The 14,405-nt window shown below is 38.4% G+C and overlaps 2 protein-coding genes across 2 annotated transcripts; both read left to right on the top strand.

The window, feature by feature from the left end:
- The first annotated feature begins 157 nt into the window (after positions 1–157).
- On the top strand, positions 158–5,025 carry sec13 (SEC13 homolog, nuclear pore and COPII coat complex component). The gene is made up of 9 exons (XM_072451763.1): positions 158–296; positions 499–543; positions 817–932; positions 1,274–1,425; positions 1,551–1,684; positions 2,211–2,344; positions 2,427–2,547; positions 2,789–2,935; positions 3,923–5,025. Exons 1-9 carry the CDS (start codon positions 294–296, stop codon positions 4,031–4,033), a joined length of 963 nt encoding a protein of 320 aa, XP_072307864.1. The 5' UTR covers positions 158–293; the 3' UTR covers positions 4,034–5,025.
- Positions 5,026–6,731: 1,706 nt separating this feature from the next.
- Positions 6,732–11,502, top strand: LOC140366151 (deoxyribonuclease-1-like). The gene is made up of 9 exons (XM_072452825.1): positions 6,732–6,826; positions 7,318–7,406; positions 7,858–7,944; positions 8,207–8,319; positions 8,406–8,518; positions 9,618–9,772; positions 9,838–9,934; positions 11,171–11,273; positions 11,344–11,502. The coding sequence occupies exons 1-9, from the start codon at positions 6,746–6,748 to the stop codon at positions 11,454–11,456; spliced, it is 951 nt and encodes a 316-aa protein (XP_072308926.1). The 5' UTR covers positions 6,732–6,745; the 3' UTR covers positions 11,457–11,502.
- The last annotated feature ends 2,903 nt before the right edge of the window (positions 11,503–14,405 follow it).

The raw sequence follows: 14,405 nt of genomic DNA, 5'->3' as shown, positions 1-14,405 counted from the left end.
ATAAAAAAAAGTTGCATTTCCTATTGATTGCTTGCAACAATTAACTATGCTTGAAGCGTAGTATCCCATAAATAAAATAAAAACACACATCATCATAAAAAGTAGTTTTTTCGCTGGATTCATCATTGCGGAACCTTCTTCTCGCCGTCGTTGTTTCCTGTCGGAAGCTACGCACAGACGGACACACTGGAAAGCGGCTTTCTGATGCCACGTCGGAATTTGCAGACGTTCTGCTTATTCATTCATTAATATAGAGTAATTTGCCCTGTTTGGATTTTAAAACATTTTCAACCATGGTATGTATTCAAATAATCAATCATCTTCTTTATAACGCTGTGAACTTTGATGGATGTTTCTGCTCCGATGCTGACGTTGACAGTGGGAGTTGTTAGCATTAGCGCCCACTCCCAGGCTACACAATATTATGTACAAACCAGTTTTATTCTAGATTTTATTTACTGTGCTCTCCTTATGTCTGTACGTTGTTTGTGCTTTCAGGTTTCCGTAATTAACACAGTGGACACGTCCCACGAGGATATGATTGTAAGTTTGAGTGTTAAAATCGCAACCATAGCAAGCTTTAGCAACATAAAGGTCAAATACTGCCTTTTATCCAAATGACTGATAATTGTAGTTTAAGTTCAGTTGTGTTTATGCCACTTCTGACTTGTATTCAACCCTAAACACAGCAGTAACTTTGTTTGTTTTATAGTTACTTAATCGTAACATTTCTGTCAAATTCACTACCAATATGGGTTATTAGTGTTTGATAATTCCTCAAATTCCAGTTTGCAGTAATGGGTCTGTTTGTTTCAGCATGATGCCCAAATGGACTATTACGGGACCCGGCTGGCCACTTGCTCCTCTGACCGAACTGTTAAGATATTTGATGTCAGGAATGGAGGACAGATTTTGGTGGCAGATCTTCGAGGGTAAACAGCCAAAACCACTGTTCATATTGAGTTGTTGAAGTATATTCCACAATTTTTAAATATATTTGTTTAGATGTGGTTGTTTAGCTGTTTTTTTCTTTTTTGTGTACTAAATAAAACATAGTATATAAAGTACATTGACAATCAAAAGTAAAAACATCTAGTGTAATCTTCTACAGGGATATTTCTGCCCTTTTGTGGTTAATTTTACAGTCCATTGAGCAATTCTTGAACCTCAAATAAGACATTAGCTGGCACATTTTATTCCTGATGAAAATATCTGAACATTGTTATCACCCACCCTTATTTCTGATTTATTTATATTTCTGTTTACCTTGCAGCCATGAGGGTCCCGTGTGGCAAGTTGCGTGGGCCCATCCAATGTTTGGCAACGTCTTAGCTTCTTGCTCCTATGACCGAAAAGTTATCATTTGGAAAGAGGAGAATGGCACATGGGACAAGATGTATGAGTACACAGGACATGAGTCGTCAGGTTGGTGAGATTGCTTGTCTGTTTTAAAGCATTTAAAGATCTGAAATGATGATGATTAACAGATATTTCATACTAACATAATATTTTTTCATGGTTTGTTGATTTGTGCCATTTTGTCCCTGTAGTGAACTCTGTCTGCTGGGGTCCCTATGAATTTGGTTTAATCTTGGCCTGTGGCAGTTCTGATGGAGCCATTTCCCTTCTCACATTTACTGGCGATCAGCAGTGGGACATAAAGAAGATCCCCAACGCGCACACAGTAAGCTGTAAAGGGGATGCACATTTATGACAGTCCTAGGATAAACCAAAATACCTCTCAACTATAAATACAACATTCCTACTTATTTTATGGTCCTCAGCATGGTCACAAAAGTATGGGTTTGAATGATGTCAATAATATAAATAATAATAAGGCATAGATTCAGTCGACATCCAAGGGAACGCTCACTAACGGACCTGTGGGGAGATCAATCCATTCATTATAATGTAGAAGAGCTGTTCTGTCACCCAGTGTGCAGTACAAGAGCAAATGCAGACTGTTGAACTTATATTGGTCCAAATGCAAATACAGACACACAGGCAAGGCAAGTTTATTTGAGGTGAACAATTCGTACACAAAACAATTCAAAGTGCTTCACACAACAGAAAAAAATGCATTCAAATCACAAAGACATGACAGAAATCACAAAACAATTTAAGACATAAAAGAGAAGAGTTCAAAGAAAATAATTTTGGTCATATGCACAGCTGAAGAAAACCTAAGAATTATTTTTGATTTCTTCCAGATTGGTTGTAACGCAGTGAGCTGGGCCCCCGCTGTTGTCCCCGGCAGCCTGATCGACCAACCCTCAGGACAGAAGCCAAACTACGTCAAACGCTTCGTCTCCGGTGGCTGCGATAACCTCGTTAAACTCTGGAAGTAAGTCCTAATTCACGTGAAATTCCTCCGAGATGTTTACGCAAAGGTGATTTATATGGTATTTACGTGACGCCACCTTTAGGGAGGAAGACGGTCAGTGGAAGGAGGACCAGAAGCTGGAAGCCCACAGTGATTGGGTCAGAGACGTGGGCTGGGCTCCTTCTATTGGACTGCCCACCAGCACCATTGCCAGCTGCTCCCAGGTATGGTTACATGAAAAAAAATATTCTGCAGTTTATCATTTAAATTCACTTCTCAACTAGTCCTAATGTGTTACTAGTCGTCTACTACTGCTGCTACTACTACTATTACTACTACTACTATGTATATCTAACAACATCTTTTCATTAGAAGGCATTTGAATAAGAGAAACTTCTGACACACACAAAATAGGGCAGTAACATTTGTTTAACTTTTTTATATGTATATTTTTTTTACTTCCAGGATGGGCGTGTCTTCATCTGGACATGTGATGACCCGGCCGGAAACACATGGTCGGCCAAACTGCTGCATAAGTTTAATGACGTGGTGTGGCACGTGAGCTGGTCCATCACAGGGAATATCTTGGCTGTGTCCGGAGGAGATAATAAGGTAATGTGGCGCCTGACCACTTTATCGCTTTGCAATTTTAAAATCTTTCAGTTTTAGAGTCTCACAAGACAATTGACCCAAATGTTGCCGCTTTGAGCCAATGTTTTGGCTCCACCAAGAGGACATAGACACAATTTGATCAACAATATCCAGCTTATGCCATACCTCATTTTAAAGCAAAGATACACCAGATTCTACAATCCTCACATTGACTTTTGATCGTTACGGCATTTACATAATTTGCATCTTTAGCTAAATTATGAAAATGTAACATTGTTTATTTAACCTAAGTGAAACAGTGCAACCAAACAACATTTATATTTATATTAAATAACCAAAGAATAAAAACAACCATGTGACACATTTATTGATTAAACGCAATGACGTATGTGATAGATCATATTAAATAACACAATTAAAAACAAACCGCACATCGGTCAGGCACATCATTTATTGTATTTGGTCAGTGGAGCTCCCTCCCCCTATTGACAAATTAAGATTGTGTAATTATTATCTTCATTCAATAGATGTATTTATGACAACATTGTTACATCTCTGAAAATATCAACCAAACTAAGGTTACACGAAAAAGTATGAACATTTGCAATTGTATGGTCAAGATAACATCATTTCATCTGATATTTGCACCTTAAATTACTTGCATCGTTGACTCCGTAGCTACTGGCCACACCCCTTATTAGAAAACATTACACATACCCTATTTTCTGGACTATAAGTTGCACCTTTTTTCATAGTTTTGGCCGGGCTGCGACTTATACTTATAAGTCGCTCCAGAGTATAAGTATATATGTGATATTATTTGTTATATGTGATATTATTTGTTATATGTGATATTATTTGTTATTTTCACACTTGCAGCCGCATTTCATACTCCAGTGCAACTTATACATGTTTTTTTCCTTCTCTATTATGCATTTTTTGGCTGTTGCGACTTGAAGCTCATTTTGCCTCTTTGTTTTCCCGAAGGTGACGTTGTGGAAGGAGTCGATGGACGGTCAGTGGGCCTGCATCAGCGACGTCAGTAAAGGTCAAGGGGCCGTGTCCACCATCACAGACACGACGCAGAACGAACAGTGACACGCGACAACGACAAGAGCCACAATTTCACCCTGATCCAAACCGGACTCTGGGACGCCCAATGCGAAAAGAAAGAAAGAAAGAGATAAGGCCGATTCATCCGTCGAAGACAAACATTACTCATGGTTTTAGCAGACGCACTCCGTAATATACATGTCAATAAATTATAATTTTGTGGGAACCGTTCAGTAGCTCGACATGATTGTTGGTTTATATTTTTTGGTAATATCATTATTTGAACAGAGTAATGAGTGAAACTGGAAGTAGAAGACCAATTAGTTTAATTTTACACAAATGACACATTATTTTATTTCCCAGATAAATCCGTTTTGTTTTTGCAAAAGTGATATTTGCTAACGTTGTTGTGTATTTTCGACCACAACAGCAAGACAAATAATAGACAAAAATAATCCTGATTATATTGGTAAAACATGATCAGTGAGGGAAATATTTCAAACTATTGTTAAGAGATTTGTATTGTTTGCCGCTGATGGAAAAACAAGACTTTTGCTTCGTCTTCATAATAACATTTGTAAAAAAGAATATTAAGTGTAAAGGCTTTAGATTCAGCGTGCAGCCTTTCGGAAAATATTAGAAAAATACACTAAATAATTCAATCGACCGCAGAAATTTTATTGTTTCCACAATATTCTGTTTAATTGAAATGCAACTTTTGACCATCTCATGAATCTTTGCTTGTAAAACATTCCTCAGACGTAAAAGATGTATTTATCATTTGCAGAATTTAGTTGTCAGTTGAATCCAAGATGCCGGTGCTACTTTTTTTTTTTTTTTTAAATGGATTAAAAATAAAAGGATAATAACACAACTATGACCGGGGCAAATGTGGTACAGAGGGAATGAAAAAAGGTGTTTTCAGACATGCCTTAAAGCGAACGATGTGGAAGAATCATTTTAATCCTGTGTTTTCAAATGTAAAATTAAACAAAGAATGTTTTTCATATATGTTTGTAATTAAATAAATAAGTGATGTACATTTTTGTGGGTCTTAAAAGCTTAACTGTTCTAACATTGTGTAAATACTATGAAGCTAAGGGTCAACATCTCGCAGTATTACTCACAGTATTCACTCCATGGTAAAATATGAATCAAATGTGGAGAGAATTGTGTAAATGCTCATTCAAAAAGTGTCTAATTGCAGTAATTTCTCAATTTTAATAGCAAAGGATCATGGTCTTTGTAGTTCCCTCTGCAGAAACAAAGCTAATCCTAAGGTGCTTGTGAGTCTATATTTGTAACGCACTGCCAATTTCCAATAAGTCTTTTTTTTTTTTTTTTTAGGTAATGCGTAAAAAACAATAAATAAGCAAATAAATAATATCACTGGGATTAACACAATTCGATAGATTAAAAAAAAAAGCAGTTAAACCACGTCCAAAGTGTATATGCAAGACTGAACTAGGTCTAAACTGGTGCAACATCAGAACTTTCACTACAACTATCCCAGTATTTTGGTTACTGTTGCATCTGTAGTTAATACCTTATACATTGTGTTTCATGTTATTGTATTTTTAAAGATAAATGTATCAATAGCAATCGTGGATTCACCTTTAGATTGAAAATGGCGTTTGGACGGCCGTTAAAAGTCTCCATCTCAAAAACATTGTCTGGATGACTACAATTGCAACCCCTCCTGGACAAATGAGGGATTACATTGAACATTTTCAAAGACAAAATTGTAATTGTCCAAATTTTGAATATCATTATTATTTATGGCGGTCACGATGACAATTTATAGTATGATCTATTCAATCTCAACCGTGCACCCAAACAAAAATCCCAATAAACCATTTTCCAAAAGTGCTCATAAAACATAATGCAGATGATAAATGGTACAAACAATGTACAGTGCGTAAAAGCGTGTTGATATCTATAGTAAGTTATCAATATAATAATTATTAAATCCAACAGCTCAATGTTCAAAAGCAAAAAAAGAAAGTACGATTAATATTGACCCCAAAAATATAGTTAATTTGGTAATTTCTTGAACAATATGTTGATAAAGTAATTATTGTGACGGTTCTCGCATATTTTCATTATTTGTACCATATTACGGCTTTATCCATAAATGTACTACTGCACAAACATTAGCATTAGTTAATTAGCATTTGTTAAAAGGGCTTTGTAAACTGTTAGAAGTTGTTACCTGTAAGCTTTTTTTTTTTTTACAAAACCCTACATGGTTATTTGTTGTTGTGCGTCTCCAGGAAGCACGCAAAAGCCACTTCCTCTTTGTAATCTTGATGAGTTTTAACTTCTCTGCGCACTTTGTTTTCGAGTTTTGAAGCAGCTTTTGGTGAGTAATCGTGGTGATAGTTTTTGTAATACATTTAATTAAAAACTTGCACATGTGTAAGTATATACCGGTATATATATATTTACAATCCTGGACTTGTGCAATTAAAATTTTGTTTTTGTGTTGCTCTTCTCTATTTTTGGAATATTTACAACTGCAATGCCTATGTACACACAGCTAGTATTTTTACAATTAGCATTAAGATTTATTACAGATTACTTTCTTTATTTTTGAATATTTCATGTTTTGTAGAAGAGAAAAATGTTAGTTGCTATGTTAAAGCCAATACATGCAAACGCCTGTATTATAAGGAATGTATAACTCAACGCAATATATTAAATGTTGAATTTCGCAACTTTAAATTTGTTCTTAATTTCCAGATAATTTACGTCAAAATGAAGATTGCAGCCTTCAATGCTAAAAACTTGGGGATCAAGAAAGTAACGGACACAACAGTGGTCAATTATCTGACCAAGGTAATGTTTTAAAGTGACATATGACAGGTTTTTATGAATTTCTAATATTGACTTTATTTGGTGTATTTGTACCTGTTGTAAATATAAACTATAGTTTTGCACCAATTGAGCAGGTATTTGTGGAGAAAACGTAAAAAATCTGTAGAAAATGACAGGAAGTGACATCACGGTAAGGACTGTTTATGCATAATTTACACAAAGCTACTTTTTTTGACATTGTTAACATTAATTCAACAAATAAATATATTTATTTGTCAAATCAACATTACAGTAGATGAGTTTTGGCCCAGTGTTTGCTTGGTAATTTCCTAGTGTGATGTCATAAATTATAAACAGGAAGAAAAATTATTAACCTAAAAATGTGCTTTTCTGTGATACAATTTTGATAATTTTAAGCAAAATTTTTAGTTCAATGAGTGGTACAATCGGTCATGGGCACTTTAAGTTTGTTTTTTATCTAATATTTCCTGTCTCTCTGCCTCGTCTGGTAGATCCTGAGTCGGTACAGTTTGGCGGTGGTCCTGGAGGTGATGGATAAAAATGGCAAAGCGATGGAGATGTTACTTGAGAAGTTGAACAGGCGAGTGGGTCACGTTCACATCGTCCAGACAACTTCAAAACGACGAGACAAAGCCGTTCTTATCACAGTTGAACTCTTGTGTACATCGCGGGAAACTTTATGGCTATATAGAATATGAGCTTTTATCATTTACGGTTTATGCCATACGGTGGAATATTACATTTCCATGGAAACAAGCAGTTTTTCTACATGTATATATATTTACTTATATTTCTATATGTTTTATGGCGGTCCATAATTAAAAAAAGACAAGATACAAAAAAACACAATAATCAGATGTCTATGTTTCCAGTGCAATAAAAACAAATATATATATAACACTCTACTCTGTTTTGGTAAAAAAGTTATCTAGTGGGGCTTCAAATACATTTTATTAAGTACATAAATAGTAAAAATGTCAGATTTGATCAATAATTGGACATATTATAAATGACGTATGTTGTTTTTATAGCTCTAACAGAAGGCGTCCATATTTGATGGTGACCAGTTGCCCTTTGGGACGAGACACCTACAAGGAACAGTTTGTCTGCTTCTACAGGTAACGGAACATTATCACTGCAATATCAGAAGTGTAGAGGAAGTGTCTGGGGAGCGGGAAGCCTGAACACTAAATTGTACTTGGCACCTCGCACTGGAGAGCATGTATGTTACTGTATTTGTAAATTGTTGATGATTTGTCCAGTCAAATGGATGAACATGAACTGTTTAAGTACAATTTAATCACATTTAGCACATTTAGCACATGGGCAATAGACCTGAAATAAGATTGCATGAATGAACTTTGCTTGTGTGTGTTTCAGAAAGGACGAGGTGACTCTGGAGGCCTGTCACCAGTACGAAGATAACCAGGTTGGGGATAAAGATGCTTTTGCCCGAGAGCCTTTTGTTCTGCGCTTCAGCTGTCCAACAACCGGTCTGTAGACTTTGCTGTTGTTGCCGTCTCCCTTCGCACAACAGCTACTCGTGGTTTATTCTTATTTACCTTTGTCTTTGGGGCAGTTGCGAAAGACCTGGTTCTGATCCCAGTCCACACAAAGCCAGAAGATTCCCTGAAGGAGCTGGACGAGCTTCACGACGTGGTGCAAGTCATTCGAGAGACCTGGGGGAGCAGCGTGAGTGCCAATACTGCCTCGCTACTTTTTCGGTGGTATACTTTCTTAAATACGTGACGGCATATGATCATTTAGGCTCTCAGCGTAAATGACCGTGGTTGGCAATCCGATCGCAGCCGCTTCGTGTAGCGCTGTCGTGTCCTTGGGCAAGACGCTTAACCCGCCTCACCCTCAGTGTCTGCGTACATGTGTGAGTGCGTGAGTGAATGGGAGTGGTTCCTTGATGTGAGTGCCTTGAAGGTGGAAAGCACTATGTGAATGCTGCTGTGGTGAGTGCGTGTGCATAATGATAAATAACTGCGTGACAAATATTGCAATGAAGTCATTTTTAATTCTCTGTTGTGTTTCTAAGTACCGTATTTTCCGGACTATAAGTCGCACCGGAGTATGAAATGCGGTTGCAAGTGTGAAAATAACAAATAATATCACATATAAGTCGCCTCTGGGTATAAGTACATAAGTATAAATATAAGTCACACCCCGACCAAAACTATGAAAAAAGTGCGACTTATAGTCCGGAAAATACGGTATTCAGAATACAGTACTTTGATTGGACCGTGTAATGGAATACTTTAATGCAGGTATCCATTAAGTATTCTTCCTGACACTAAGGTGCACCAAGTAACTTTTCTGGTGAAAGAGTTTACATCCTGCTTGTCTCCATGGAGATGTCATTGCTTTGCCTGAAATGTCCCACAGTGTGGCATTAACCTTGTCCAATTCGCATTTATTAATTACGGGGCTGTCACTTGCTTTTCTCCATGGCGATGAATAGGGTTAATGCCATACTATGGACCTCTCCTGGACAAATGAGGGATTACACTGACCCACTGAGTGAAAGTAAATCCAGGCCAAGTAATTCCATCACCACGGAGACGAGTAGGTAGACAAAGTTACATACTGCACCTTTAAAAACTTGAGATAATAAGATACTTGGAAATATGTTTGATTCAAAGTGTTAATAGAATACAAAAAGTGTACTATACATGGGAAATAAACGTTAAAGATAAATATGGAGTATACTTGAAGTCATGGAGTATATACTGCAATAAAATGTATGTGTACTTTGTGTCAACTTTCTTGTAATTTTCACCCTCAGAATATAGTGATTTTAGGTGACTTTAACGCAGATGGACGTTACCTCTCCCAAAAGAAACTCAAAACCATCAGGATCCGCTCCGAGGCGTACCATTGGCTGATCGAAGACGACGTCGACACCACGAGCAGTAACCGTAACGACAACACTTACGACAGGTGATTCCCTCACACGCGGCGCTTTAGCACGCGCTGTATCACGACCGTGTACTTCTTCCCTGCAGGATCGTGGTGTTTGGAGAGGAGATGTTACGCGCTGTCGTGCCGTCTTCAGCCAAGACCTTTAACTTCCAAAAGCACTTCAAACTAGATGACGACACTGTAAGTCATCTAGTTGGTATTCATTTTTACAGCAAATTGATTTATATGACATTGATTATAGTCTGTTTTTCTGTTGTGTATTAAGCAAAATGAGTAGCTTTGCAAAGTGTGTGAAAAAAGTAACTAAAAGAACTTAAAGAAGACATTATGCTTGTTTCTGCTTTTAAACTATAACATACAGTACAGACCAAAAGTTTGGACACACATTCTCATTCAAAGAGTTTTCTTTATTTACATGGCTATGAAAATTTAGATTCACACTGAAGGCATCAAAACTATGAATTAACACATGTGGAATTATGGAAAATATGTCTTATATTCTAGGTTCTTCAAAGTAGCCACCTTTAGCTTTGATTACTGCTTCACACACTCTTCTCTTGATGAGCTTCAAGAGGTCGTCTCCTGAAATGGTCTTCAACAGTCTTGAAGGAGTTCCCAGAGATGCTTAGCACTTATTGGCCCTTTTGCCTTCACTCTGCGGTGTGTGTCCAAACTTTTGGTCTGTACTGTAATTATTTTACATTTAGTTCATTTTAAACTCCAATATTGAGCTTAAACGATAATAGGAACAGGTTCATTGACTTCTTGTACAGAAATGCATAACTCAAACGCCCTGCCTTTTTTCATAGCGACTATGATCAAAATCACGAGCCAGTGGTTTTGTGATCAAACGTCTTGGATGATCTAGTCGTGCTCTGGTTGTTTCCACATTGAGCACATAGTCAAAATTTGTATTTTTTTAATCAGTTTTGGCACACAGTCCTTTTTTTTTTTTTAATATAAAATTGATAGAAATGTAACATAGCATAGTGACTTTTTATTGTTAAGATGCCAAATGGGACTTAAAGATGCTGTACCTGAGTTCTAAAACTTGAAAAACAGAACTGGTTTAAACTGTTTGCAGCAGTCCAAATGTATTGCTCACTTCCCTTATGCTTTTCTTATTCATGAGCACTTTTTACATCTTTCAGAGGTCAGAGCGGAGTTTTGCTGTCACGGTAAAGCTAACAAACATTAGCATGCTAACAGGAGAGAATAAAACGATGTATAATTAGATGCAGACGGCGCACAGTGGTCTGATACTGACCCTAAGAAACAGATTTAACATTATTGTATGAAGCAAAAATCGGATAGAGCCTTTTTATTTTATTTTGTAGCTTTTGTTGCCATTTTATGAAACGAACACTAAACAACAAACATTTTAACTGTGATTGCTCTTGTTTGTTCTCTGTTCAGGCTCTCAGCATCAGTGATCATTATCCCGTGGAGGTGAGGCTCAAAACGGTTCCAAAAAAACGCCCCGTGAAGAGGAAAACACCAAAAGTAGACGATTGTCAAGGTGAGAATTTTGTGCCTGCTGAAAAGCAGCATTTCCAAAATATTGATGTTTTTTACTGACACTTTTAAAGGCGGCAGAAAGAAGAGAGCTACTCCAGTAAAGAAGAAGCGTCCAAACCAGAGGAGAGCGTCCACTGAAGAGTCCAACTCACCAGTAAAGAAGAGACGTGTCCAGAGCAAATAAGCTCTATTCAGATATAAACTCATAATTTACCCCTCATATTTTAAGTATTAATCTATTCACTGTGAATTCTCATGTATACTTAATAATTTGACCTGTTGTTCTTTTGTAAAAACTGGGCTCAATTCTGGCTTAGTGTCAACATTTTTAAAGGCACACTGTGTAACTTTTCTGCTGGTCCACCACCTGCTTGTCCCTTTGAAAATGTTATATGCTTTAGAGAGACTTATCCATGCGTTTGTCTCCAGTAGATTAGACTACTGTAACGGCCGCTCACTGGCCTCTCCAAACGAGCTGTAAAACAGCTGCAGTACATCCAGAACGCTGCTGCTCGGGTCCTGACTAGAACCAGGAAGTATGATCACATTAGTCCTGTTCTCAGGTCTCTGCACTGGCTCCTGTGGCTCAGAGAATAGACTTTAAAGCAGCTCTGCTTGTGTACAAGTCTCTCCATGGCCTAGCACCAAAGTACATCTTGGATATGTTAGTGCCATATGAACCATCTCGGACTCTGAGGACCTCAGGGACCGGCCTCCTGCTGGTGCCAGAGTCAGGATTAAACATGGACCGGCCTCCTGCTGGTGCCAGAGTCAGGACTAAACATGGACCGGCCTCCTGCTGGTGCCCAGAGTCAGGACTAAACATGGACCGGCCTCCTGCTGGTGCCAGAGTCAGGACTAAACATGGACCGGCCTCCTGCTGGTGCCCTGAGTCAGGACTAAACATGGACCGGCCTCCTGCTGGTGCCAGAGTCAGGACTAAACATGGACCGGCCTCCTGCTGGTGCCAGAGTCAGGACTAAACATGGACCGGCCTCCTGCTGGTGCCAGAGTCAGGACTAAACATGGACCGGCCTCCTGCTGGTGCCAGAGTCAGGACTAAACATGGACCGGCCTCCTGCTGGTGCCAGAGTCAGGACTAAACATGGACCGGCCTCCTGCTGGTGCCAGAGTCAGGACTAAACATGGACCGGCCTCCTGCTGGTGCCAGAGTCAGGACTAAACATGGACCGGCCTCCTGCTGGTGCCAGAGTCAGGACTAAACATGGGGAATCTGCGTTTCAATTTTATGCAGCTAAAATCTGGAACAGTCTTCTTGAAGATGTGAGACAGACTTCTACTCTGACAATGTTCAAATCTAAGCTAAAACTGTATGACTGAAAGGATTTTTTTTTGCACTCTTCTCTTTTATGTTTGTGATTTCATTAGTTTAGACAATCAGTTGGATTGATTTAAAAGGGAGTTGGACTCCAAAACACGTTGGACGTGTAAAAGTACGTACAATCAGTTGGACTGATTTAAAAAGGATTTAAAAAGGAGTTGGACTCCGAAAACACGTTACCCTTTGTGGCTAGGTGTTTTTTATTTTTATTTTAATATTTTATTGTATTTCTGTTTCTGTAATTTCTTTGTGATTTTAATGCATTTTTCCTGCTGTGTGAAGCACTTTGAATTGCCTTGTCTATGAAATGTGCTCTACAAATAAACTTGCCTTGCCTTGCCTGGAATGTTCCACAGAATGGCATCTCTTATCTCTATATGTACAACCAGCAGGCCAGGTTACAGGTCAGGTCTGTGTCAAGTGGAGACTCTTTACCAATAAAAACACTGCAGGTGACATACCCTCCTCCAGAAAAGTTACATAGTGCTTCTTTATCTTATTTGTTTGGCCAGGCACACTATTAGGTTAATAGCCTACTTGTATTTTTATTTAAAGAAGACATATTAGGGTCATTCCACAAAAATAGGACATTTTGAGTCCCCACAACTCTTTGATTGTATCAATTTGTGCACTCTAATCATAGAGTGTAAAGTAAATTCACACTAACTCAGAATGTAACAAATAAAACATATCAAAAGTCTATTCATGCAAAATGAATAGGGCCCAGTGGTGAGCACTGCAGGGCCAGACACACTGGTCTACTGGAGGTCATTTTGTATGGCTCTGGTCCGGCTCCTCCATTCACAAAGGTCAGATAGCTGACCCTCAAAATGATCATGATCCCAACACAGGACCCCCACAGAGAAATTAAATAGTAATAGTTAAATGTAATAACTTGAACCTTCTAAGAGTTGTGAGCATTGGGGTTGCATCTTGGAGAGGTTCGACAGTCTGTGTCTTCTCTGCAGGGCCCAGGTTTTGCCTCATGTCACTAGGACTGATGCTGAGAGTAGCAACTTACTTCCTGTTTTGAGAGTACACTTTTATTTTGAAGATTCACTTCCTGTTTAGTGCTTGACAGAAAAAGACACTAAAATGTCTATGGATGAGCAAAAACAACATGGATTTGTATTAGTTTCCTGAAAAGGCTTAAGGTATGTTTTAAGTTTCATATAAGCGCAATTGTAAAATGGTATGTCCCAAAGTGAATGTTATGTTGGGTTTGTACCTGAAACATGGTTACTTGACTGTAAAGCTAACGCCACTGTTCTTTTGCTAAAGGTTGAATGAAAAAAATTTTTGGCCCAAATTTGAGTCTTATTTCCTCGTGGCGTGGACTGCCAATTAGTCCTGCCACGTATCAATCATAAAACGCACCTACCGCTCACCTGCAGCCGCGTGCGGCTCGTCCCCCGAGAGCAGCACGGTTCCGCGTGTCTAAGCGCATTGATCTATCATAATATAGTTACCTTAGTGTACGGGACAAAATTAGGACGGAGATAGACTGTTCGAGCTGACTCAGAAGAGAAGGAAATCTACGGGAGACGAGAGATGCGATGCGATCCGTCGAGCTAATAAACAAACGCACATGTGTGTTGTATCAGTCCGCACGGGGGAGTGCGCATGCGCACTTCCGCCTGCGTTCTCAAATCGCCGAAAAATCGTCCATTGCGCCTTAAGGTAAACAAGCATGCTAATTAGCACTTAGCATTTACACAATAATATTGTGTAAATATATCTTGTGTGTTTCCTCAGCTTTTACGATGTATTTGCCAGATTTTTTTGCAATAA

This window comes from Eucyclogobius newberryi, unplaced genomic scaffold (assembly GCF_026437365.1).
Source record: "Eucyclogobius newberryi isolate DKJ021-1_F unplaced genomic scaffold, fEucNew1.0.hap1 SCAF_19, whole genome shotgun sequence".
NCBI lineage: Eukaryota > Metazoa > Chordata > Actinopteri > Gobiiformes > Gobiidae > Eucyclogobius > Eucyclogobius newberryi.
The sequence above is the reverse complement of the archived record's forward strand: the minus strand, read 5'-3'. Positions and strand labels throughout refer to the sequence as shown.